This window comes from Ochotona princeps, chromosome 5, assembly GCF_030435755.1.
Source record: "Ochotona princeps isolate mOchPri1 chromosome 5, mOchPri1.hap1, whole genome shotgun sequence".
NCBI classification, from domain to species: Eukaryota; Metazoa; Chordata; class Mammalia; order Lagomorpha; family Ochotonidae; genus Ochotona; species Ochotona princeps.
The window spans coordinates 81,012,907-81,039,388 of NC_080836.1; the positions used below are offsets into that span (position 1 = coordinate 81,012,907).

General features: G+C 40.7%; 1 protein-coding gene across 2 annotated transcripts in view; it reads left to right on the top strand.

Annotated features, from left to right (window-relative positions):
• Nucleotides 1-26,482, top strand: part of ADAM23 (ADAM metallopeptidase domain 23) — a 164,706-nt gene that overhangs the window by 16,306 nt on the left and 121,918 nt on the right. For both annotated transcript variants that reach the window (XM_004576899.4, XM_058664904.1), the window contains exon 3: nucleotides 25,850-25,926. In XM_004576899.4, the coding sequence (XP_004576956.3) occupies nucleotides 25,850-25,926 (77 nt within the window). The remainder of the gene's footprint in view (nucleotides 1-25,849; nucleotides 25,927-26,482) is intronic.

Sequence of the window (26,482 nt, forward strand, 5' to 3'; positions counted from 1 at the left end):
CTGGAGACTATGTGATGGCTCTGGTCTGTGTTACACGCATTAGAAGGAGAGAATATTTCTAAATTCTCATTTAGATCATATCATTCTTCAGCTCTATAACACCCAGAGATTTCCCCTCTACTCAGAGTGGCTTATTTGCTTCTCTGATCATAATGTGGTCATTGAAGAAAATTAAACCACTGCTCATTATTCTAGTTGGAGAGTAGGAAGTACCCTTTATGTTTGCATGTCTAACTACATAATTTAGAAAGATTAATAGAATCTAAATAAGCAGGATTATATACTTTGTCCCATAAAATGAACTAAGTATTTATTATAACAGTAAGTAATAAGACAAAAACAATGCTCAAACATATTCGCTGAAATAGTATTTCAAAATGTTTTACTCTCCAAAAATGCTTTGAATGCACGATTAGCCTGTTTACCAGCAGCAGATAAACAAGGCAATGGTGATTGCTATAAAGGGGTTGAGTCTCACAGTCTTCCTTTCCATGGAAAGGGTATTTCCTTACTCGTTGGTAGCTGGGAAAATTGCCTGGTCCCCAACAGAAGCCTCAGGGGAGTCTTCAGACAGTTGTCATAGCGGGGCTCTTACGTGAGGGCTGAAGGAAACAGACGACTGAAGTGGGCATCGTGAGGAGAGCATAATCCCAGACAGGTGGTGTTAGCTGAGGTCCTCAAAGAAAGCTGCTGTGAAGGGATATCTGGAGATGCTTCATGAGATGCTGAGATTTCATTACCTAAATAAAAGAAATGACAGTAAGATCTGAAAGAAAGAAGGGTAAGTAGGTTATTTTGTCACATGACCTTGTTTTATGGTGATTAAAATAAACATGCTTACCATTTTAAGCATTTTAGTGCACATTCCATGTAACACATATAATCATTACACCATCCTTTCTAGGACGTTTTATCTTCCCCAAGTGAAACTCTGCACTCATTAACATCAACTCAACCTTCTTCCCTTTCCTCACACTTTGTCAGCCTCCATCTTACTATCTCTCTGTATCAGTTTGAGTTCTTCAGGTGCCCCCTGTATATGGAGCCACAGAATACCTGATCTTTGTAACTGGCTTATTTAATTTGGCATAATACCTATAAGGTTCATTCATGCTTTTGTAGCATATGTAAGAAGTTTCATTCCTTTAAAATATTAAACAATATTTTACTTAGTTTTGAATGGATTCAGTGTTATTTGTATATGCAATTCTAAGAGCATATTTCCTCCTTTTCTTTGTCATCATCCCCTTTCTTTCCTTCTGCTTTTGAATATGTTTGTAATTTTGAGACAACACATTTTAAATTTACATAATATTAAAAAGGCTTACTACTTCATTGAGTAAGAAATTTAACAGGTAAAAAGCAAAAAGACCTTGGTTTAGTGGGGATGTAATCAACAGCTTATAAATATTAATTGAATGGAAAAATGACAATTTCACCCATATGCAGTAGGTTTTTTTAAAAAAGTTTTTTATTTACACTGGAAAGGCAGATTTATAGAAATGAGAGACAGAGAAAAAGATCTTCCAACTGCTGGTTCACTCCCCAGGTGGCTGCAATGGTTGGAGCTGAACAGATCCAAAACCAAGAGCCAGGAACTTCTTGCAGGTCTCCCACGCAGGTGCAGGATACCTAGGACTTGGGTTATCCTCTGCTGCTTTCCCAGGCCACAAGCAGGGAGTTGGATTGGAAGTGGAGTGGCCAGGATATGAACTGGCACCCATATGGGATGTGTGTTTGGAAGTGGAGGATTAGCTAGTTCAGCCATTGCGCCGACCTAATATTATTAACCATTGGTTTGGCAAAGGTGTAAAAGCTACATTTGTACCAATACTGATACACACAGATGAAACAATTTATTTTTAAATTTTAGCTTCCACATGTAAAGGAGAACATGTGGTGTGTAAAGGAGAGCATGCATCCGCTCCATATTGTTTTTATTTGCTTTTCTGGCTGTATCCCAGGTGTTTTGATGTTTTTTATTTCAATTTTGTTTATTCCAAATAATTTCTTTTCTCTTGTCGAATTCATCACTGGCTCATGGATTACACGGTGGCATCATTTTTCCCAAGAGACTTTTGTGTTTCCTTCTTGTCACTCGTGTTGGTGGCTCAGTGGCACATTTTTTCATGATGCTGTAATTTGTTGTTGTGGCTGTTCTTTTTTTTTTTCTTTAAAATTTTACTTCCTAATTTTTTTAAATTACATTGCATTATGTGACACAGTTTTATAGGTACTGGGATTCCCCCCACCCTTCCCCAAGCCCTCCCCCTGTGGTGGATTCCTCCACCTTGCTGCATTGCCAAGTTCAAGTTCAGTTGAGATTCTTTCATAGCAAGCATATACCAAGCATAGAGTCCAGCATCGTATTGTCCAGATAAGTTCAACGACTTCTTGGGGAAACCATCTCTGGTCTGAAGGTAGAGCTGGCAGAGTATCATCCAGATCAATTAAAAGCCCCAACATAACATCAGCAATAATTTATAACGTTATGGAATTAGTTGACATAGTATTGAGTGACCAATATGTTAAAAAAATGCAAGTTCTTAGCCACATCTGTGACTTCTTCATTGACATTTTAATTTTAGTTTATATACAACCGGGTTCTATACACCTTAAAATGGCTAAAGGGTACTATTCAGCTGTCTCGTGTCTATTTTCATTGTAGTATTTAGCTTTTTATAGTGTTGAAGCATAATTTTGCTCAACCTGGATTTTTTTTTTCAGGAAGTCTAGACTGGCTTATAACTCTAACAAGACATATGTCAACAGTTTAGGTACAGAACAGTTTTAAGGAGGAGTGTGCAGAGAAATCTTCAGTGCCCTACAGAGAAGTAACTAATCTTTGTATCCCATGTAGTAATATATAAGTGAATCCATGCTGACTGGGAAACACCATTTATTTAAGAGACTATCCTTTCTCCGATACATGATCTTGGCACTTTTGTAAAATATCAGTTTGCTGGATGTACATGGATTAATTTCTTATCTGTCTGCTGTGTTCCACATACCTATGTCAGTTTTCATGCCAGAATCACATTTCTTTAATTATTTAAAATTTTTTTAAAAAAGATTTATTTTTACTTTTATTGCAAAGTCAGATATACAGAGGGGAGGAGAGACAGAGAGGAAGATCTTCCAGCTAATGCTTCACTTACCAAGTGACTGCAATGGCCGGTGCTACGCCAATCTGAAACCAGGAGCTTCTTCCACTTCTCTCACGTGGATGCAGGGTTCCAAGGCTTTGGGCTATCCTCCACTGCCTTCCAGGGCCACAAGCAGGGAACTGGATGGGAAGCAGAACTTCCAGGATTAGAACTGATGCCCATATGGGATCCTGGTGTGTTCTAGGCAAGGACTTTAGCTGCTAGGCCATTGCGCAGGGCTCCATGTTTCTTTAATTATGATAGCTCTGTGTTATGCTCCACATTAATTTTTAAAAATCTTTCACTCTAGGTTGCTTTGGCTATGCTGGGTCTTTTGAGATTTGATACAAATTTTAAGATTATTTTTTCTAGTTCTGCAAAGATTGTCGTTGTTTTGATGGAGATTGTATTGACTGTAGATTGCTTTAGGTAGTATAGATATTTTATCAGTATTAATTCTTTCAATCTATGAGCAAGGACTATCTTTCCATTTTTCATTTGTCCTTGGTGATTTTTCCCATCAATGCTTTATTATTTTCCTTGTAGAGATTTTTCACTTCACTTGGCTAACAATATTTCTAAATGTTTGATTTTTTGGTAGCTGTTGTGACTGAAATTTCCTTCTTTTTTTTTTTTTAAAGAAGCCTTATTTATTTTTAAAGATTTATTTATTTTTATTGGAAAGTCAGATATACAGAGAGGAGGAGAGACAGAGAGGAAGATCTTCCATCCAATGGTTCACCCACCAAGCGGTCACAACGGCCAGAGCTGAGCCGAATCGAAGCTAGGAGCCAGGAGCTTCTTCCATGTTTCCCACGCGGGTGCAGGGTCCCAAAGCTTTGGGCCATCTTTGACTGCTTTCCCAGGCCACAGGCAGGGAGCTGGATGGGAAGCAGGGCTGCCTGGACTAGAGTCAGCGCTCATATGGGATCCCAGTGCTTTCAAGGCGAGAACTTTAGCCACTGTGCTATCGTGCCCGGTCCCTTGATTTCTCTTTCAAAGAGCGTATTTTTGATGTAAAAAGCCAGGTATTTTTTGGTATTTATTTTGTAAATTACAACTTCCTGGATTGGTTTATCAGTTTTTTTTATTATTATTATTTTTTTATTATTTCCTTAATATATCTGATGTAAAAGGAGATTTTAAGGGAGAAGCCCCACCCAGTCTCCCACCCACTCCAGTTCCCGGATGTGGGACATGCTCCGAGGGTCTTGCTCAAGTGGTTTTGATAGTTCAACAGTTCTGAATTGCTGCCACTCTCACCACTCCAAGCACGATGTGGTCGTTGGAGAATCCACTGATTGACATAGTCCATCATATAGTCTCCGTTTGCCCAGTATTTTCATTGCTAACATATAGCTGAGGTGGTTGATTGACTTGTTCTGTCCTCTGTCATTTGATAGCGTTCTGAGTCTGAAAGCTCAATTGGGGGGGTTACTAAAGAAACTTTGTCTGAGGTGTTCCCAGACCAGATTCTTGTATGTACCAGCAAGAACAGGGCCTGGCACAGTCCATCGCCCCGATCAGCTGGTGGTTGCAGTTGCTGGGTTGGTTCTGTTTCCAGCCCTGTCTTCCACTGGAACCAATGGGTGTTTGTAGTCCAGTCTGGTTCTGCCCAGCACATACTCGGCGCTCACATAAACCAGTGGGAGCTGCAGCCCAGCTGGAGCGACCCACAATAACCCCAACAAGGCCCGCCCCTACCCTGGTTTGCGAGTATGTGTAACAGACTAGTCCAGTCTGTCCCACATCCCCTTCTGCTCTCATACATGTCAATGGGTATTAAAACCTTGTTCCATCTAACCAGCTCAACTATACAGCCTTCACGGATGTTATTGGGTGTCTCTGTCTAGCCACCCCAGCCCCTGTCCTGGTTTTCCTGCCCTCCCGTGGAGGGTGGTTACCCAAGAGGGAGGAGCCCACTATTTCCCTCCCAGGCCACTCCCACTCCCAGATTATGCAGTCTCCAGGTGGTTCTGTGGTTTAACTTGACAGAATTATACCCCAGTGCCAGCTTCTGCCAGCTGATGCTGTGGCTAAGCCCCAACAACCCTCACCCACTCTAATTGTATTTTGCACCAGTAGGAATAATCAGCCCAGCCTGTTTTTTCCCTGATCTGGTCCACATGAGCTGCACAGGTGCTGTAGCCCTGCCTAGTCTGGTCTACCCCCATCCCAGCTCACACTCTCCAGTGGGAGTAGCTATTCAGCAAGGGAATCACCCCTTATTCCTCTGCCGGTTCTGCCCCTTCCCTTCCTGGTTCTCACGCGTGCTGGATGGGTGCTGCGGTCCACATCTGGCACAGGCAAACTCACCTTGGCATTCCATATTGTGTACTGCTTTTGTTGCGACCAAACCTGACTCGACCCTCACTCTGTTCTGGCATTTGGATTTGCCAGTGGATGACCTGAAGTGATTCAGCCTGGTCTGCCCAGACCCATGCCAAATGTATGCCAGTGGGACACTTTCCATTGCCTCTTGGCTGTTTCCTTCCATGCTTCTTGTGCTTACCTGCGGGGTCTGTGTCCTGTCAGAGGAGTTGCCCAGGCTCCTCCATTTGAACCCCTCCGAGTGCCAGGTTTTGCGCATACCAGTGGGTCCATGGGCCAGCACTACTTAGTTCTCCTCCTGTCATGGCAGGAACAGTAGGTTTGGTTTATCAGTTTTAACAGCTTTTGGGTGGAGTACAATGGTTTTCAATGTGCAACATCATGTCATCTGCAAATGTTAATATTTTGACTTCTTTTCTAATTCCAATTTCCTTTATTTATTTATCCTTCCTAGTTGTTGCTGATGCTTCCAATGCTATATTGAATTTATCACCAAGAAGTCATTGGCAAGCCAGTTTGTGATGAGGGAACTGCAGGGGACAGTGTTAGGAAATCAGAGCTGAGGCCTGGTACAGCAGCTGAAAGGTTGAGGAACCATGTGCGTGGATGTGTGTTCTTATGCATGCATAATCTGTGTAATGTGTTATGTAAAAATAGTGGTGACTCGGATTTGTCTTTCTGATCTATGAATTCAGTCCATAAAGGTAGAAAACAAAAGTGGAAGTCTCTCTCCACTTGCCAAAAGCTGTTAAATTTCTGTTTTTAGTTCTTAGAACATTAAATAATTTATCTCTGTCCTGTTTTTAGATCCATCAACCTAAAACAGTATCTTTGTGTGTCTATCATGAAAGGTGAAGAATGCATCAACACACACACACACACACACACACACACACACACACTCCTTTCTCTTCTCTCTTGTATGTCTTATCTACTTTAAATTTTCTGTGTTTTTACCTGGCACTTTACAAAGAAAATACACCGGGAAGGGCAGGATGATGGGTTTGAATTATATGCAAAGATGCCATCTTCTGCCTCTCAGGAAAAAAGGAAACTTGGAAACCCAGGAAACTCAATTTTGGGATGTACAGTCATTTTTTTTAAATTTTATTATTATTATTATCATTTTATGATACAATTCCATAGGCTTCTGGCATTTCCTTTATCCCCTCCCCAACTCCCTCCCCCACCTAGTTCCTCTATATCATTACTAAAATGTAGTTCTTCATATACAGTCATATGTCCATCATTGCAGGTATGGACAATGGCAGAGAGTCCAGCATCCTATTGTCAAGATATAGTGAACAGTTTCATTTTAAGTCCATCTTTGTCTGGAAGTAGAAATGCATAGTACATTGTATCCTCACATCTGGATGTTAGTCTCTATTTCACAGCTACTGTACATCCCCTCAAATGAAAAGTCATAATACAAAATCAACAATAGAAAGAAAAATAGAAATTTACAATGCCTGAAGTTAAATGACGTTACTAGATATGACAGTCTCCATTACACAGCTACTATACATCCCCTTAAATGAAAAACCACAAAACAAAATCAACATCAGGGATAAAAAAGGAATTAACACCACCATGAAGTTAAATAACATGCTACAAAATACCTAATATGTAGCTGAAGAAATGAAAATCAAGAACCTTCTTGCAGAAAATGATGCTACTGTATGATCTATGAGTCATTGAATGATTTAATCAGAAGAAAGTGTTTTGAAGAGATGAAACTAACAGAAAACAACAAAACCCATGCGATATAGTTTCTGCTGATTTTTGTTGGTGAAGTGTGTTTCTTCTAGACACACTTTGTTTTTTAATCCAGTCTACTAATCTATGATGTTTGAGCTTAAGCCATTTACATTCACGGTTAATATGTATGGATGGTACTTTGATCCTATCATTTTAGGAATGAGTTGTTCATTGGTTTAGTCTTCTGTTGTCATTTTACTAGGATGTTCTTCCTATTTGCCTTTGGTTTTGGTAGGTGCTATTCCTCTTCTCTGTGAAGAGAACATCTTAAAGTATCATTTGTAGGGCAGGTTTGGAAGAGGCAAATTCTTTTAACTTTTCTTTACTGTGGAAGAATTTTATTTCATTTTCAAAGACAAAAGAAAGCTTTGCTGGATATGTTATCCTGGGCTGACAATTTTTTCTTTTAGAATCTGGAATATGTCACTCCATTCTCTTCTTGCCTGTAGAGTTTCCTGTGAGAGATCTCCTGTGAGTTTAATTGGCATTCCTTTATATGTCAATTGATTTTTTTTCATGTGCACATTTAAGGATCTTTTCCTTATGTTCAATTGAAGAGAGCTTGATGATCATGTGTTTTGGTGAAGATAGCTTTTGATCAAGCCTGTTGGGAGTTCTGTGCCCCTCCTGGATGTTGTTTCCCAATTCTTTCTCCAGATTAGGGAAATTTTCCTTTATTATTTCATTAAATACATTTGCAAACTCAGCTTCTCTTTCTGCACCTTCTGGGACTCCCATAACTCCTATATCTGGCCTCCCTAATAGTGTTTTTCAAATCTTGAATACTTTTTTTGGCCTGATGCAGCTCTGCTTCCAGCTTTTTGTTTGCTTCCCCCCGATGACAGGAAATATCTTCCAGTTCTGAGATTCTTTCTTCTGCTTCCTTCATTCTATTTTGGAGACTCTCCATTGTACTTTTAATTTGTTCTACTGTGTTCTTAATTTCTGATACATAAGCCTTGATTTGCTTTATTGCTTCCTTAAATTCTTTAAACTCTTATATGTGCTTCTCATTGTTGATCAGAAGCTTTAAAATGAGTTTCATGAATTCTGTGTGCCCCATTTTCTCGATGTCTTCCTCAGTTAACTCTGAGGTTGGCATAGGGTTTTGCTCCCTTGCATGGGAGTTTTTGGTAATATTCATTGTGCTTTTGTCTCTTTTTTTTGCTCTTGGTCATTGTACTTCTAGTTAGCAGAGTCTTCTCCTTGGGGCAGGTTTCTAAGCTCTGTCACTCACATGTCTATAGTTCGATTTTACTTATTGCAGTTGGTACACAACTCTTTGCTTGCAGCCACTTGTGCCACAACCTCCAGCAAGTTCCAGGTCTGGGTTCTTATGTTAGATTTCCACGGTAGTCTCCACAGCCCCAACTCCTGGCTCACCACTCACCACCTCCTGTGATACCGTGGTGAGGCTGCACCCTTGTCTCTGCAACCTTTCTCCCACTTCCAGTTGGAGCAGGACCCAGGATTAGAGAGACACCAGGTGTCCTATATAGTTAGGTTGTTGGTGGCGCTGATCTTGTCGGAACCTGTTGGACATTAGGTCTGGGTGCCACATGGACCTATTTTGACCATACGATGCCACAGTCAGTATTATTTTTCTGCAGGAGCAGTGCAATCCAGTGACCTCAGTGAGTTCTCGCGAGCTCAGCACATGCGCAGTTCACTGTTTTCCCCTGCAGTCCTAAAGCTGTTGCCACAGTGAACAAAATGGCGCCTGATTTACCTCTACTAGAGTTCTTGATTTGCTGGCCATCAGGTCTGAGGGCTACCCAGACCTGTCTTGGGTAGAACCTGTAGAATGCCACGTCGTTGCAGTTCACTGAGTCAGAAATGAGTTTATTTCCAGCTCAGCGTATGCTCAGTCCTTTCTCTTGCCTTTGCCTCCTTATGCAAAATGGTGCCCAATTCAGCTCTAGGGAGCTGACCAGGCTGTGAAATCCACCCTGTTCTCTCACTGTCTATCTGGAATCTGCTGTTCTGTCTCTGCTCCTGGTCAAATCAAATGGACCAGCAGGACAGACAGTTCTTTGTCTGGGCTCACCTCCCGAGCTCCCAGTGAAAGTCCCTTCCCACCTGGTTGCTGGTGGAGTTCCGGCTGCTGGTGGAGTTCAGATCACTGTTAGCTGAATGCCGTGCTGGAGTATCAGTCACTGCAACACCACACTGCTGTGCCCGCTGCTTTCCTGTGTCTGTCAGCCTCCAGGTACCCCTCTGCTATTGTTCTTACCTATCCTATTTCCTGGAATATGTCCTCTCTGCTTCATCCTGATTAAATATTTCTCCATCCGTTTAAAAGTGTCCTTACCCTATTCCGCTGTCTTGATTCTCCCTGGATGTAGAGTCTTTTAAGACTTTGTTCTGGTTAGGTTGGGAAGCCACTGGGAGGTTTTACACAAGGACACGACATTCTGTTTTATGTTCTGAAAGATCATTCCAGCAGCGCTGTGGTAGACAGTTTGGAGGGGTGAGAGTGGAAACAGGGAGGTCCATTAGGAGAGCCTTGTAGACACCCGGGTAGACAGTGTGCATTTGGGTAGTAGCAAAGCAATTGCAATCAGTGGGTGTAGAGGAGTTTCCAGATGGTTGATGATTTGGCAGAATGGGGGTAGGAGTGCGACTGTGGTAGAAGCCATTCCTCCCCCCGAGGTGTCCAGAACCTCTGAAGATGCTACCTTTCATGGCAAAGGGGCTTTGTAGACGTAATTAAGTTCAGGGTCTTGAGAAGGAAGATAATCTGGGGCTAATGTAATGAAGAGTTCTGTCAGGCTGAGTCTGAGAAGGAGGTGTGATGGGATGGATACATGTGTGATGTGAGGGCCCCATGTGGAACAAAGAACCTGGGAAAGACAAGGAACAGGTGCTTCCCTGGAGCAGGGACTGTAATCTTTGCCAACATCTTCACTCTGATCTCCAGACTTGGATTTTGGACTTCTGATCACCAGAAGTGGAGGCAGTAATTTGTTGTAAAAGCTGTGATCTTTATGGAAATTTAGTAGGACAGTAATGTTAAACTAACCCAAGATCAAAGCCTTTTTTCTTAACATAATGCTACTGTTTTCCAACATGGAAAGACTGAGGAGAAAAGTTTAGAGGAAGCTGGGGATGCTGGTCATCTGTTTGCCTGTACTGATGGTTCACTCAAGGAGAGAACATACTACATACAGTTTGGAGAGACAACAATGGTGACTTCTAAACTGAGACCACAGGCAGAGCTATTCCCTTTCAGTTCTTGATGCTTAAATTATAGTGCATGTGTGTGTGCGCACATACCTGCACGTGTGTGTGATGTGTCTGAGCCAGCAAATGCATTTTCAAAAGACAAGAGGCTGGTGTTGTGGCATTAAGTGTAAATCTGCCACCTATGATGTCAGCATCCCATCTAGGTGCCGGTTTCTGTCCTGGCTGTTCTACTTCTAATCCAGCTCCCTGATAGCTGCCTGAGGAAAGCAGCAGGAGATGGCCCAAATGTTTGGACTTTTGCCACCTACATGGAAGACCCAGATTAAGCTCCTGCTTCCTGACATTGGTTTGGCTCAGCCCTGACTATTACAGCCATTTGTGGAGTGAACCAGCAGATGGAATCTCTCTCTGTCTCTCTTTCTCTGCAACTCTTTCAAACAAGGAAATCAATCCTTAAAAACAATAAAAGAAAATAGTAAGCTGCCAGATTGGAAAGCAAGCAAATTATATATATATATATATATATTTTTCACTGCAATTTTATAACTTTTATTAGCAGTTCTTATGTACAATACTTGTCTGTAGGTTTTCGAAGGTAGTAGCTGGTACCTTGTCAACCAAAGTGTAATGCCTGTTTGGTGAATCTTGATCATCATTAGCTTTTCTGGACAGTCCCACATGGATGTGGTATTGGATGCTCTTTATAACTTTTGCCTAGATTACTTTGTTGAGGCTGATATTAACGCACTCCTCTGGAGTGCCCAACTCCTTCATGGCAGACTTCCAGCTCTCTTGGAGTGCTCGAGGGGCACATTTCTTGAACCCGACTCTTTGGATGCACTTGTGAGATATAAGACAGCACTCTGGTCACCAGTTTGTTGGTGGCAGAGTGGCCCTTGATCTTCTTGCTGTCCTGCTTTGTGGGCGCCATTTTTTGGGTCCAGATTGGAACAGAGGAAGCAAACAACATCAGGCATCTTTCAAAAAGATGAAATTTCTAGGCTGTGTACAAGGTTCAGTGTTCTTTCATTACTTCTGCGGATGTATGTCACCTTGTTTAGCTTATGGAGGTGTGTGGTCTAATGTGGGGGGATTTCTATGAGTGGAAATTGAAAAACCTCTCCCTTCCTTTTGGCTAAGGTAAAAGGGTTAAAGGTAAAAGGGTCATTTATTTTTGAAAAAATATTTATGTTCTATCAGTGGTTTAATTTGGGTTTATCAATTATTAATAATATCAGTGCATTGTATAACCATAACTAAACTTGCTTATTTTTGGTAATATAAAATCACTTGAAATAACTAATTCAAGTAACATAAAATTACACAATTACTTTATTCTTTATTTTTGTCACTGTTAAGACAATTTGGAGCATTGTTATTTAAAAAAATACATCCCAGAAAAGTGTCCCCTGTATTTACTGACATTAATAGTAGCTCAGGGGCCCAGTTTGGTAGCCTAGTGGCTAAAAGTCCTCACCTTGAATGTGCTGAATTCCATATGAGTGCCGGTTCTAATCCCGGCAGCTCCACATCCCATCCAGCTCCCTGCGTGTGGCCTGGGAAAGCAGTCGAGGATGGCCCAAAGTCTTGGGACCCTGCACCCATGTGGGAGACCTCAAAGAAGCTCTGGGCTCCTGGCTTCGGGGTGGGCGCAGCTCCAGCTGTTGGAGTCACTTGGAGAGTGAGTAATTGGATGGAAGGTTTTTCTCACTGTCTCTCCTCCTCTCTCTATATCTAACTTTGCAATAAAGATAAATAAATCTTTTTTAAAAAGTAAAAACAATAGTAGCTCAGGCAACAGAAGTAATGAAGGAGAGATCTATTAAATGCAGTGGAGTCTTTTGTTTTTAGATCTCACCATGTAAACCTTAATTACTAAATTGGCTAAGAGACTATTAGTTAGGAGGATGTGAGAGATGCCTTAATTTCTGTGACTTAAGAGCAGGCTGCTAACATGAGACATAGAAAAACCAAATTCAGAGCTGTCTGTGTACCCTTACTTTTTTTTAAAGTGAGAGGCTCGTGTTGTGGCACAGTGGGTGAAGCTGCTACATGCGACATCAGCATCCCATATAGCACCTGTTCAGTCCCTTGCTGTTTGGCTTCCAATACAGCTTCCTTCAAATATGCCTGGAAAGGCAGTGGAAGAGGGCCCCTGCTGCCCACATGGGAGACCTGCTGAAAATCCTGGTTCCTGGCTTTGGCCAGGTCCAACTCTGGGCGGATGTAACTATTTGGGGAGTGGACTAGTAGGTGTAAGATCTCTTTCTCTTTTTGTCTCTTCCTATTTCTGTGTAACTGCATTTTAAATAGATAAATTCTCAAGGAAGTCTGAAATGAAATATCTGACAGTTTATGCTGTAAATCAGAGGGAAGTTTGAAAATGAAATACAGGAAAGAATGACTTCTGGATATGGAGATGGACTTTCAGAAAATCAAAAATAAACACTGTATTGTTTCTTAGGACTGTTTAATCAGAGCACATTCATTCACACAGCAGGATGGTCTCTGTGTCTCTGGGCTCTGCATCTATGGATGGATTCAGCAACTGTGCATTGAAAAAAGTGTCTGTTCTGAATATGTATGGACTTTTTCTTGTCCTTCTTTGATAAATAATATAAGAAAATGATTATTTACATAAGAATTTATAGATCAGATGTTAGAAGTAATTTAGAGATGATTTAGAGTTTGCTGAAGGGTTATGTACGTAAATTCTAGGAAAATATCCCATTTTATATAAGCACCTATGGATTTTGATATCAGTAAGAAGGGCGCTGGGACCAATGTCCCATGGATACTGAAGGGTGATTTTACCAATGTCTGCAGTTTTTTCCCCTATTTATCTTAACCTTTTGTTTAAATCCTGGGCATAGCAGGTATGTATCTGCTGTATTGCAATCTCATAGTCTTCTAAAAAATTGTTTATTTATCTGAAGGGAAAAGTGACACAGGAAGAGAAAGAGAGGGGAAGGCAGAAAAAGGAGTAGAAAGAAAAGGAGAGAGAAGGAGAGAGGGAGAGAGAGAGATATTGATTGATTTATCTTTTTAAACTGCTTCATAATTGCCAGAATTGGTTAAGCCAGAAACTCTTTTTTTCCCCATTTTCTTTGGAAAGGCAGATGAAGTTTATGAAGAGAGAGACAAAGAGAAAGATTTTCCATCCATTGGTTCATTGCCCAGATGACCATTAATAGCCAGAACTGAGCTGATCTGAAGCAAAGAGCCGGTAGCTTCTTGCAGCTGTCCCTTGAAGGGAGGCCTCAGGCCATCCTCTACTTCTTTTCCTGGCCATAAGCAGTGAGCTGGAAGGGAAGTGAACTAGTGCTCATAGGGGATGCTGGTGCTTGCAAGGTGAGCATTTAGCCACTGAGCTAGCCATCATGCTGAGTCCCAGTCAGAAACTCTTGCCTGGGTCTCCCAACTGAGTAGCAGCAGAGTAAGTAGTTGGTCCATCCGCTGCTGCCTTTGCAGGCACATTAGCAGTAAGCTGGATTGGAAGTGAAGTAACCAGGACTTGAACTGATACTCCAGTATGGTGCACCAGCATTGCAAGTGGTGGCTTAATTCACTGTACCATAGTGCCAACCATTTCCTCTTTAGTTCTTTCACTGGATTTTTTTCATATCCCCAATTCATATACCTAATTACCCAGTATTTCTTAATTTACTCAATAACTACCGATATTACTTAAAGTAAATATCTTTAATTAGTGTCAAGGATATATGCTTTCCATCTGACAGTTTCTTCCAAGTCACCGCTTGGTTGTGAAATGAGTGGCTCACACCAAGAGTGTGTCTCAGAGTGCTGCATTGCTGTTGCCTCTTCTTCCTCATGCAGTTTTCTGCACTCAGTTCATTGCTTACTCAGGCCAAACATTCTAAGCGTTTTCAGTTTCCATTCTGTTTCATTCATAACTCATATCTGATCTGTAAGCGACTTCTGTTGAGTACTTTTACTTCTCATGAATTTTCTGAAGACCCTTTCCTATATTCCCAAGTATTATTGGTGTTTCTACATGTCCTCAAGGTCCCATGTAGCTTCTGCAATTGTATTTGGAAATATAAATAGTTTTTTTAAAGATTTATTATTTTTATTGGAAAGGCGGATATACAGAGAGGAAGATCTTCCATCCGATGATTTACTCCCCAAGTGAGCGCAACGGCCGGTGCTGCGCCGATCCGAAGCCAGGAACCTGGAACCTCTTCCAGGTCTCCCACACAGGTGCAGGGTCCCAAGGCTTTGGGCCGTCCTCAACTGCTTTCCCAGGCCACAAGCAGGGAGCTGGATGGGAAGTGGAGCTGCCAGGATTAGAACTGGCGCCCATATGGGATCCCGGTGTGTTCAGGGCGAGGACTTTAGCCGCTAGGCCACGCGGCCGGGCCCGGAAATATAAATAGTTTTAATAAATCTAAACCTTTGCATACATGTGGTGAGACCTGTCATTTGATTACTAAAATAGGACATTCTGTGTGATGGTCAATATTCTGCTAATCTGTTTCAAAAAGATTTATTTGTTTGTTTGAAGGTAAGAGTTACAGAGATGAGAGACAGAGTGACAGGCTGACAACTAGAGACAGAGACATTGATTGCATCATCGATGTACTCCCCCAGATAGCCACAGTGGCTAGACTGGGCCAGGCCAATGGCAAGCGCCAGGAGCTGCATGCAGATTTCCCATGTTGATGTCAGGGGCTCAAACAGGGCATCTTCTGCTGCTTTGTCCCAGGCCATTATCAGGAAACTGGATCAGAAACAGAGCAGCTGGGGCACTAACTGGCATGGACACTGCTATTGTAGGGGTAGCTTTACCCACTATGTCGCAACACCAGCCCCAAAATAATGTTAAAAATTAAGTGTAACAGGCCATTTTTCAGAACTCTACAGAAGCTGGATGTTAGAGAACATTAGGTACCAGCATTATCTTTTCCACATCTACTTTTGTAGAGTACATGATATTCTTTTGGGTGAAATTGTGAAGCAGGACAGTTATTTTCCATGTCCAGGTATAGGAATGGATCATAATTAATATTGCTTAGAAAGTCTAAAAGCTCCTGCATTTTTATGAAATGGGGAAATCTATTTTTAACAAAACGTACTTGAAAGTTACTCTTTGTACCCAGTGGGGCAGAATACAGCTCATCATCAATATACATTAGATCAGAATTCAGAGAAAAGGACAAACGTGATGCGTCTGAGTACTAGAGAGCACGACGCTCTCAGCTCTATTGCTGTGGACACTGCAGAAAAAGGAGTCTCCACTCCAGCAGTGTGCAGCTTGTGACGCGCATCTTGCAGGTGAGCAAAAGCAAAGATCTCTTCGGGATCCCGTTGTGAAGTTAGAGTGAACTTTGAAACGTCTTCTAAGGAGGACCTGTAAACTTTCTGCAAATAGCAACAAAATCCTGGTATAGAAGTGACAACAAGAATCACTGGGCAGGAACAGTATGAGATTCACCTGTGGGGAATAGGGCACTCAAGCTATTTCAAGATAGGAGAACCAACCTGGATAAATCTGCTCATCCTGCCTTGGTTCTGTGTTGTCAGTAGTTTCCTGGTGAGGCAGAGCTGCAAATTAATACACGAATCTGCTCTGTATCGTTTATGGCTTGTTGAATATAACTGCTCAAGTGGACTGTGTAATTACCATACCACAATTCTCACTTTGCACTTCAGACTCAGTGATTCTTAACTAATCCTTACGTGATCATCAACAAGACCCAAGTTTTAAAGAACCGTTTTTCAATTTTTTGTTTTGCACTGGGTAGATATTTACACTAACATCAGTCCCCTGGATCTTTGTAGATCATATTCCAAGGACCAGACAGATCATGGAGTGGGATTTTCTTCTGAAGTGCTGCCTTAGGGAGGTCTTTTCCTTTCGGGATAGTATTAACATTACATAAGCAGATTGAAAAAAAAAACCTGTCAGGTAATGAGTCACACTCATTAAGCATGGAACTTGATGTCTTTTACTTTCTCAAATGTATGCCTTCTTTCTATTCTTTTATTTAAATTATTCAGTGGGTGTTCAATAATTCTGGCTAGAAAGACAAAATATGTTCTTGCTTTATGACAGAAGTGTTAGAGAAGAGAACTTCTCGGAGTTGTGCAGTTTAGTGATGTGGGAAAGGAAGGGGAGGAAAAACAAGGTGAATCATACCTTTGTTACGAGATTAATGCATCAAATTAAATGTTACTATTCAGGAAGGCGGCAGAAAGAAGCCGCTTCCATGGTAACTGTTGTCATAGCTGTATTTTTACTCAATTTTCAGAAAATATATGGACGTTAAAGAATACAATGGTAGCGATACTCATGCCTTATGCATTGTCAAGTTACAAGTGCTTTGGGAGGTTGTGATGTAATCTACCCTTTTGTTGGCATTGTCAGTTCAATAGCCAGCAAATATTAATCACTAAGGTAAATGTATAGCAGAAATTTAACATAAATGTCCATGGGGGCTTCATCAGTGAACACTTATTGTTATGGAGTGTGTTGTTAAAGCGTTGTTAAATAAGCACTATGAAAAATCTTAATTTGAAGCTTTTCCACTCACCATAACCTAAACAATGTGAAATAGAGCTTTTCTTCTTTATGTTGGTCACGTAGAATTAAAAAAAATGTGTTTGTTATTTATTTTCTGGGAGAGGGAAGGGAAGAGGAAGAGAGAGAGGACTTGAATGCACCCGTCTGCTGGATCACTTTGTAGATGCTTGCGGCAGATAGGGCTGGGCTGGTAGTGAAGCTGGGAACTGGGAATTCCATCCAGATACCCCTCTTGGGGGGCAGGGACCTGTTACACGAGTCATTGCATTGCTGCTTCTCAGGCTCTTCATTAGCGGGAAGCTGCAATTGAGATCCAGAGCTGGGCGTTGAGCATGGGTACTCTATGGGGACACAGGGCACTTTGCTGATAGGCTTAATGCCTGTTTTGCCATTAGAATTATAAAGAAATGTTGTGGCCCATGAGTTAAGCTGCAAGGCTGGCATCTCACTTTGCAGCGCCAGTTGAGTCCTGGCTACTCTGCTTCTGATCCAGTTTCCTACTTATGTGCCTGGGAAGGCAGCAAAGGATGGCTCAAGTAGCTGATCCTCTGGGACCCAGGTAACAGATCAGCACAAAGTTTTGGGTTGCTGTGGTGGAGGAAGTGACCAGCGAATGGAATGCTCATTCTCCCTCGCTGACTCCCATCTTTCTTTCTGTGTTTATTTGGGTGTGCATGTCTCTCTCGCTCTGTTGCTCTGCTTTTCCAAAAGTTTTTTTTCTTCTTTTTTGTTTTAAAGAAAGGGAGATGTTTCAATCAGTCACCTCATGCTTTATTGATTAGAGTATGTATTTGGGTTACCCCTGCTTGTTGTTACTCCTTTTCTTCATATTTTGTCTGTATCAGAATTTAAGGGTTCTTTCAGTCAAAATAAGAAAAGGGAAAAAGATGAAACTTGAATGCTTTTAAAATCGGTTCATTTAGAAAAGAACTGTAGAATTGGTTCATAAGTTACAATTCACAAATCCGTAACTGCAGTCTTGTCTTTTCCTGTGGCATTGGATTTGATCATTGATTATTGGCTCAATTCCTTTAAGAGTAAAACTTTCGTCTTACTTGGCTAGGCTGGAAAGAGACCAAAGTCCAATGCCAATGTTCTTGCATTATTGGCAGATGCTGACCTGAGACCCTGGAAAGAGTGTGCTTTGCACATGTTTTGATCTGGTTCCTGTAATATCTTTCAAAGGATGTGATTCACTTGCTAGTTTTAGGCTAAAACAGATGTTGATTAGCAAAGTCCTTCAGTGTTTTTGGGAGGACAAGTATGCAAGATGTCTTCAAAGAGTTCCAGGACCATATAAAAGATCTGTGCATGAATTCCAACTTTTTAATACTCGTTTAAAAAAAGATTCAGTTGTTTTTACTTGAAAGGCAGAGTTAGAGAGAGAGAGAGAGAGAGAGAGAGAGAGAGAGAGAGATCTTTTACCTGCTGGTTCATGCTCCAAATGGTTGCAGTTGTCAGAGCTCAGCTGACCCAAAACTGGGAACCAGGACCTTTTTCTGGGTCTTGCATGTGAGTGCAGAAGCCTTGGGAGTTTGGCCCACTCCTGCTGCCTTCCCAGGCCAGTAGCATGGGGGTCGATTGGAAGTGGAGATGCTGGGAATTGAACTGGTGCTCATATGGGGTGCTGGCACCACAGACAGAGGCCTAACTTGCTATGCTATAGTGCTGGCACTAAGTTCCAACCTTTTTTCTTCCCTGAAGATTTACTTGCAAGGCAAAGCTACAGAGAGACAAAGAGGAGGGAGAGCGATATCTTCCACTTAAAATGGTCACAACTGTTGGGGTTGGTCCAAGTGAAGCCATGAAACAGGAACTCCATCCAGACCTCCCACATGTGTGGTAGAAGTCCAAGTACTTGGGGCCATTTGCATTGCTCTACCAGGCGCACTAGCAGGACATTGGAAGTGGAACAGCTGAGATTGAAGAAATTACTCTGATGTGGGATACCAGTGTCACAACTGGCAGCTTAACTAGCTATGCCACAATGTGAGTGCCTCAAAATTCTGTGCTCCAAACTAAGCATATCTTGTAATTTTACTTCTATGAACTTTTTAAAATTTCTTTGTATGCATTCACACTATTTAGTGATCTTGGGAAATGCTTTATTATGTTTATGATAAACCGTCACGTTTAATTCTCACCACAATCTGAATGGAAGTTTAACACTTCAGGATAGGAAGCGGCCTTTACTTTGAAAGTGTGTTTCTTAAGCATTTATTTGCTAGCAAACACTTAGTAACACCTTGGGATTTCATCTTGCTTAATCATTCCTAGAGCTATGTGAATTCTGCTCATCTGTCAGTGCTGAGAAAGGCTTCCCTAAAGTCTGACCAGGACTTCCATAAGCCCAGTTTGCTCCAGCCCCTGGCATTTGCATTCCTCAAATTCAAATGCACTTGTTGCCTATACTACTAATTAAGGAATTAATCATTCTTAAGGCATACTGGGCATTATCACAAATTTATGTGTTTTTCAGTCTTTCAGGTTTCTCATGTCATTTCCTCAAGCTGATGATATGCTTTTCATAAATACTAAATCTGTATCTTTGTAGCTGCTGTAGTATTTCACACAAGGTAGGTATGCAGTGCAGATTTGTCGGTGGGTTAACTCGTAATACTGTGAATTGGAACATGCTAGAAGGAAACGTGATGATATTCTCTCCCACGAGCTACCTATTTAAATGCGTTTTGGCAGGAATGCTCAGCAAATTACCTTAATTTGCAAAACTGCCTCCATCTAACATTTGCAGCTGTTCCACTTCTCCTGAAAATGATTCATATTATTTCAAAGACACGACAACTTGAACAAGGTCAAAGCATGATGCATAAAGTAATTAGCAATAAAAATGGGCAAATTTTGTGATATATGAATGCACATTTAAATTTTCTAGAAGGTATGCAGCTAATGTGGAAGAGAATTTTAAGGTGGAGCTGGCTAATATCTTTTCCAAAATGTTAGTGTGTATATACACATATTTCCCATTTCTCCTTCTCCTTTACTGTCCCCTTCCTAAATATTGAACTCTTACAGTGTTGCCAACTTTCCTAGAAACTTTATTTTACGTTGTTGGAGAATCCAATCCTGCACAGCTCCTGTTGTAAGCTGTAATTATTTATATCTTAATGACCAGGAAACATTGAAGCTTGGAGATTTAAGGACTTCTAGCATAAACATGGCGCCTTGTTTCACTGAGCTGAAGCTAACACCCTGTATTACTGCCTTTGTTGTGTGACCTTAGACCAAAAACATCACTTCACCTCTCTTTGCCATTTGAATCTTTGTTCTATAAAAGAAGAATGTCTGGTGTATCAACTTCATAGGGTGCTGTATTGTTCTGGCAAATGACATTGTTTTGAGATGACTGAAACACAGGATATTTAGACTTTATTATTTTTATTGTAACATAAGGCTGTTTGCACATGAGCTATCTTATCTTAGAATGAGGAATTACAGCTAGAAGGCAGTTAGAAAGGTCTAGTGATATTTTCTTTTGGACTTTAAAAGTTCATAAGATACTTTCACATATTTGGATTTTTGGTGTTACATGGAAAAATAATCTACAGCGTTCCACTATTATGTTGTTGCAGCTGCAGGATGGATTTAGATGAATCATCTTTAGAAAATGCTATAATCTAAAATGTGACTTTTTTTTCTCAAACTTAAGCTGTAGAATTTATTTCATGTTGTTATTCAGGTATTTTGATTCTGGATCCTTTGTTTCCTGCTTTTATCCAATAATGAAAATAGTGAGCAGCCAATGGACAAAAGCCTTTGGAGGGAGGGGTCCCCTCACTTCAGCCGTTCAATCTGTGACAACTGTGTAGGCTCCTTCTAGAACTGGATTAACAGATTCTTCTCCCTTCTTGTTAGTTGGTGAATTTCTAATCTGTGCTCTCTGAATCAGCATCAAATGTCCTAAGTCTCCAAAGAAGTTTTGAGATTTTGTGAAAATTTTCCTTTGTGTTTAAAGAATATGAGGAAAGAGCTTTTAAAGTGTCTAGTAGTCCATTAAAGAGAAGAACTGTATGCTGTCAGAAACAGGAACAGAAGCTACTTCCACAGAGTGTGAGGTTCACAAATAACATACATGTCCACGGATCTGCATGCTCACACACTCACACACACACTTATCCACAGGTCTGCACACACGCACACATGCACGCACATACGCACAGAGTTCTACGCGCACACATGCACGCACGCACACACAGAGATCTGCACGCACACACTCATACACACACACATCTATCTGTCTGCACACACACACTCTCACATACACACACACATCCACAGGTCTGTACACACACATACACACATACACACATCCTCAGGTCTGCACACACACACACACACACTCTCACACACACACATCCACAGGTCTGCATGCACACACACATTCACACACACACATCCACAGGTCTGCACACACACACACTCTCACATACACACACACATCCACAGGTCTGCATGCACACACACATTCACACACACACCCATCCACAGGTCTGCACACACACACACTCACATACACACACACATCCACAGGTCTGCATGCACACACATCCACACACACATCCACAGGTCTGTACACACACATACACACACTTACACACACACACATCCACAGGTCTTCACACACACATACTCTCACATACACATCCACACATCCACAGGTCTGCATGCACACACACATTCACACACACACACATCCACATGTCTGCACACACACACACTCTCACATACACACACATCCACAGGTCTTCACACACACATACTCTCACATATACATCCACAGGTCTGCACACACACACACTCTCACATACACACACACATCCACAGGTCTGCATGCACACACACATTCACACACACACATCCACAGGTCTGCACACACACACACTCTCACATACACACACACATCCACAGGTCTGCACACACACATACTCTCACATACACACACAGGTCTGCACGCACACACACATACTCTCACATGCACACACAGGTCTGCATGCACACACATCCACAGGTCTGCATGCACACATACACACACATCCATAGGTCTGCACACACACACTCTCACATACACACACATCCACAGGTCTGCATGCACACACACATTCACACACACACACATCCACAGGTCTGCACACACACACACTCTCACATACACACACACATCCACAGGTCTGCACACACACATACTCTTACATACACACACAGGTCTGCACACGCACACACATACTCTCACATACACACACAGGTCTGCATGCACACACACATCCACAGGTCTGCATGCGCACATACACACACATCCACAGGTCTGCACACACACATACTCTCACATACACACACACATATACAGGTCTGCACGTGCACACACAAACTCTCACACACACAGGTCTGTATGCACACACATACTCTCACATACACATCCACAAGTCTGCACGCATACACACACACATTCGGTATTTTAATGACCATAAAGTAAACAAAACCATCAAAGAATGAGGGAAATTAAAATAAGAAAGATAAATCACTGGTCATCTGCTGTTCAGCTGTTTGGTGTTTCCATAATTCTGTCTACTGGAGAAGATGGTTTCCTCAGCTCTGACTTCGCTCTAACTAGCATATTTTTCCCTGTCTAGCATCCTCTTTTCACGTCTGCATCCACAGCCCTCTGCCCTGGTAAAGCTGGGTTTGAATCATTCCCTGGTGCTAGGTAGGACTGTTTGATACCCTTCAAAAACTCTCACTTCCATCTGTGAGAAATTTCTGTGTTTTTTTTTGTCTTCTTCATATGCCAATTCTGCATAACTTCCCTTCTGTACTTAAGTGACTCTCTACATATACTAAAGTTATCTGAATAGCAGGGAAACCACTTAGAAAATGCTCCCATCTTCCAAACCTACAGTGTAGAGCATTCTAATCTACTTGGAGGATGTGATGACCAATCCTGTAGCTACTCACTTCTGCAAGCTGCTCGCTTTCTATACAGTTATGAAATTCAGGTGAGACTATTCTCTGAATGTTTATAAAGTTTAGACTTTTTGCTTCCCATTTTGAGTTCTAGTTATCTGCACATGCTGTAGAATCTACAAATCATTGCCAGGCAGTGAAGATTTCTCTTTGAACACCCCTTTTATGTGAATGAAAACATATATACTGTGAAAATGCTTACCTTTTATTTTTAGCAATAAATATATTTTTCTGCTGGTTTCATAGCTGTGATGAGTATGCTAGAATATAATTTTCAAGAAAAATGTAATGTGATAATATCTTTTAGTATCAGTTTATGAAATGTAACAGACAAAACTGAGCATGTATGATTGCTTGATGTCATACCATTGCTTGGTGATAAGTTGCAAATCCAGCCTTAGCTGAGAAACCCAATAGTCTTCTCAAGCTATTTAACATGATACTACTAGGTACCATCCACTAGAAAGAAAAAAAAAAACACAAAAGGGAAAGCACATTGTGAAGATGTGTTAATTGTTCTTCAGTGAAGGAGGTTTGTGTATATAATTGAGTTTAGTTGTTTTTGTTTATAGAGCTCCTGTAATTTCCTGATGCCAGATTCTGAGTCAAAAGAAAAATACCAATGTGCTTAGGCAACATCTGTTCCCAGCCCTTCAGGGTGGTAATTCTGAACCCAGGGAAGTGCTCATTCTTGGGAAATGATGCTCTTTCTTTGTAAAATTCTGCATTCTTCCTTGGTACAATTGCAGTGAATGTCCTTTTAAAAGAAGACTTTTTAGCACATGTCCCAAGTGAGGAATTAACATGCTCTGTCCTCATGTGTGGCTCCTGGACTCCCTTCTTTAGAACTGCTGTGATCTGATTTGTATCCTGAACACATTTCTGAACCATTCCATATAAATCCTTCTTTGTAAAAGAATAGTACCACTAGAGGTTATATGTGTTTTCTTTTTTCAGTGGGTTTCAGTGATTTTGATCAGGCAATCAACTCTAAAAATCATAATAAATGTGGCAAAGTGGGCTAAGCTGTCTCCTGTCATGCTGGTATCCTGAGAGTGCTCGTTCGAGACCCTGCTACTTCCAGACCGGTTCTTTGTTAATGCACTTGGTTAAAGCAGCAGAACATGTCCCAACTACTTGGTCCTTGCCACCATAGAGGAAGACCAGGACGAAGATCTAGGCTCCTTGATTTGGACTTTCCCAGCAGATATAAAATTCCGTTGACCTCTTTCCCCTACACCTTTCCCTATCCGTAACTGTGGCTTTTAAGTAAATAATAAAAACCAATCTTTAAAATTATGTTTGGTAAAGTTAAAGTGATAAGGTTGTGTATTGTAAAACTTTGTACTCATTCTGGCCATTCTTCTGATTTTTCTGTCATTTGGAAGAGAAGGAATATTATTGTATTTTAAAATTATACCGATCGATGTATGCATAAAACAATCAAAATGAGGATACACTTTATCTGATTTAAAAGCATATTTAGAATGTATTTTTGTCAGAACTATTTAGTATTTTGTTAAAGAAAAGTTGATAAATTGTAGTGGAGTAACCTGGAATTCAGAAGTTGAAAGCTATTTTAATTGTGTGCAAGATTGGGCAGAAACAGAATGATAAGGAAAAGTAGGATTTATATTTATTTTGGATTTGAGAAGAAGCTATAGTCTGTATACAATTGTAGGATGTAAAGCACTGGGAAGAGAAATAGAATGTGAGAAAAATAATAACATTGACATTATTCAAAGTAGATATAAATACATTAAACAAGCATACTGATTTGATTTGATCCATGTAAGAAATAGATAGTTTTGTGAGGTAGCCTTAAATCAATGTGTAGAACAATGTCTTGCTTCTGTGAAATAAAATAAATTTTCACATACTTAGTGATCCAGGTAACAGAATCACATTTTTTGTTTTCCTGTTGAGAAACTGTTCCAGAAGCTCTGAGGATGAAGGGTTCATCACATGAGCATTATGTGAAAGGAGCTGCTGGGCAAAGAATGCAGTGGGGAAGCCACTGAAGAATGGGCAGGGTGTTGGTGATGACAAGTAGAGGGATGGGCAAAGAGAGGAGTATGGATAAGTGGGGAGAAGATGGGAGTGAAAGGACTTGGTGTGGTCCTTGGGACCCTCTGCTTGGGAGTGCAGTCTGCAGGAAGGACATGTGCACACCAAAGCAGGTTGAAGGGTGTTTCAGTTACCTCTCTCTCTCTCTTTTTTTCTGGTAGAATGACAGAGGGGAGTTTAATGTGGATCCATATTTTGGCAGAACATCCTTGATCTATTCATTTGGATCTTTCCAAATGTGTCTGTGATCTGTAAGATTCATGTTTTAATGGCATTCTCTTTGTGTTTTGAATTAGGCAAATGAAGAGAGTAATGGTAAATGTGTGAGTTTAAAGGGGGACATCCACTCTCAGTGTCCCCAAAGGACCAGAGTCTAAGTGCTTTCTGGAGTTGAATGGTCTTGCTGTCCGATTTTATTGTCACATTCTGCTGATGCATCATGCAGGGAAAGTTCCAGAGAATTTCCATTCTTGTTGAAGACCAGAGCACATGATTTTTCACTTAAGTGTACAGAAAGGTTTGGTAGGATTTGTGCATAAAAGAGACTGAAATCGTTTCATTAGTCAGGCTTTTACATAATTCATCACGGTGACTTTGGGATTCCAGCAGGATATGTTCTTGATTTTGATCTCAATGGTTGCTATTAAAGGACTGGTTCTCTTAGTCCTCAGCAAAACAATTACAATATACCTGGTCTGTTAGAGAAATGATTTGATACGTAAAAACATATAAATAAATGAATTGATATATAAAATCTATTCCTGTTAAATATTATTGTTTATATGAATAGCATCTGTGTAAAAGGAAAGTAAAGATTCTTTATGTCTTTTTAAATTTATAGGCTGTCCATCTGGCCCAGGCCAGCTTCCAGATAGAAGCTTTCGGCTCTAAATTCATTCTTGACCTCATACTGAACAAGTAAGTAGTGGGTTGTAACCATTTCGAAGGCAAGTGCATAAAATTTCATTTCTGTGATACTGACTTAGTAAAAACTAATGTCCATTGTTGAAGCCATTGTTATTTTCTAGCTGATTAAATATGAATAGCATTTAAAGAAAAATATGCCTAGTGAATTATCTTTTTTCTAAAGGAAATGGTACATTAAATGACGTTAAATAAGACATTAAATAATGAAAATAAATTGAAGATTTATTAGAATTTCAGAAAAACGCTTAACATATTAAATATCTCAAACATAGCATTTACATATTATGAGTTTGAATGGTACAAGTATTTGAAATGGTGCTAATTAATTACATGTTAACTGAAATCATTATTATATAGAAAATGATAAATTACTTATAGTTGGGCTTCAGTCTCAAAATTTTTCATTTTCCTTTTGTAATATAATCTCATGACTTCTGTAAAAAGAACAAAGTAAGTGATGACTTGTAATTGCCTATTTTGAGCAGCTTCTTGGCTTCGTAATTTGCTCACACACAATTTCTTAGAAATTTTTTGTCCTGATGAAAAT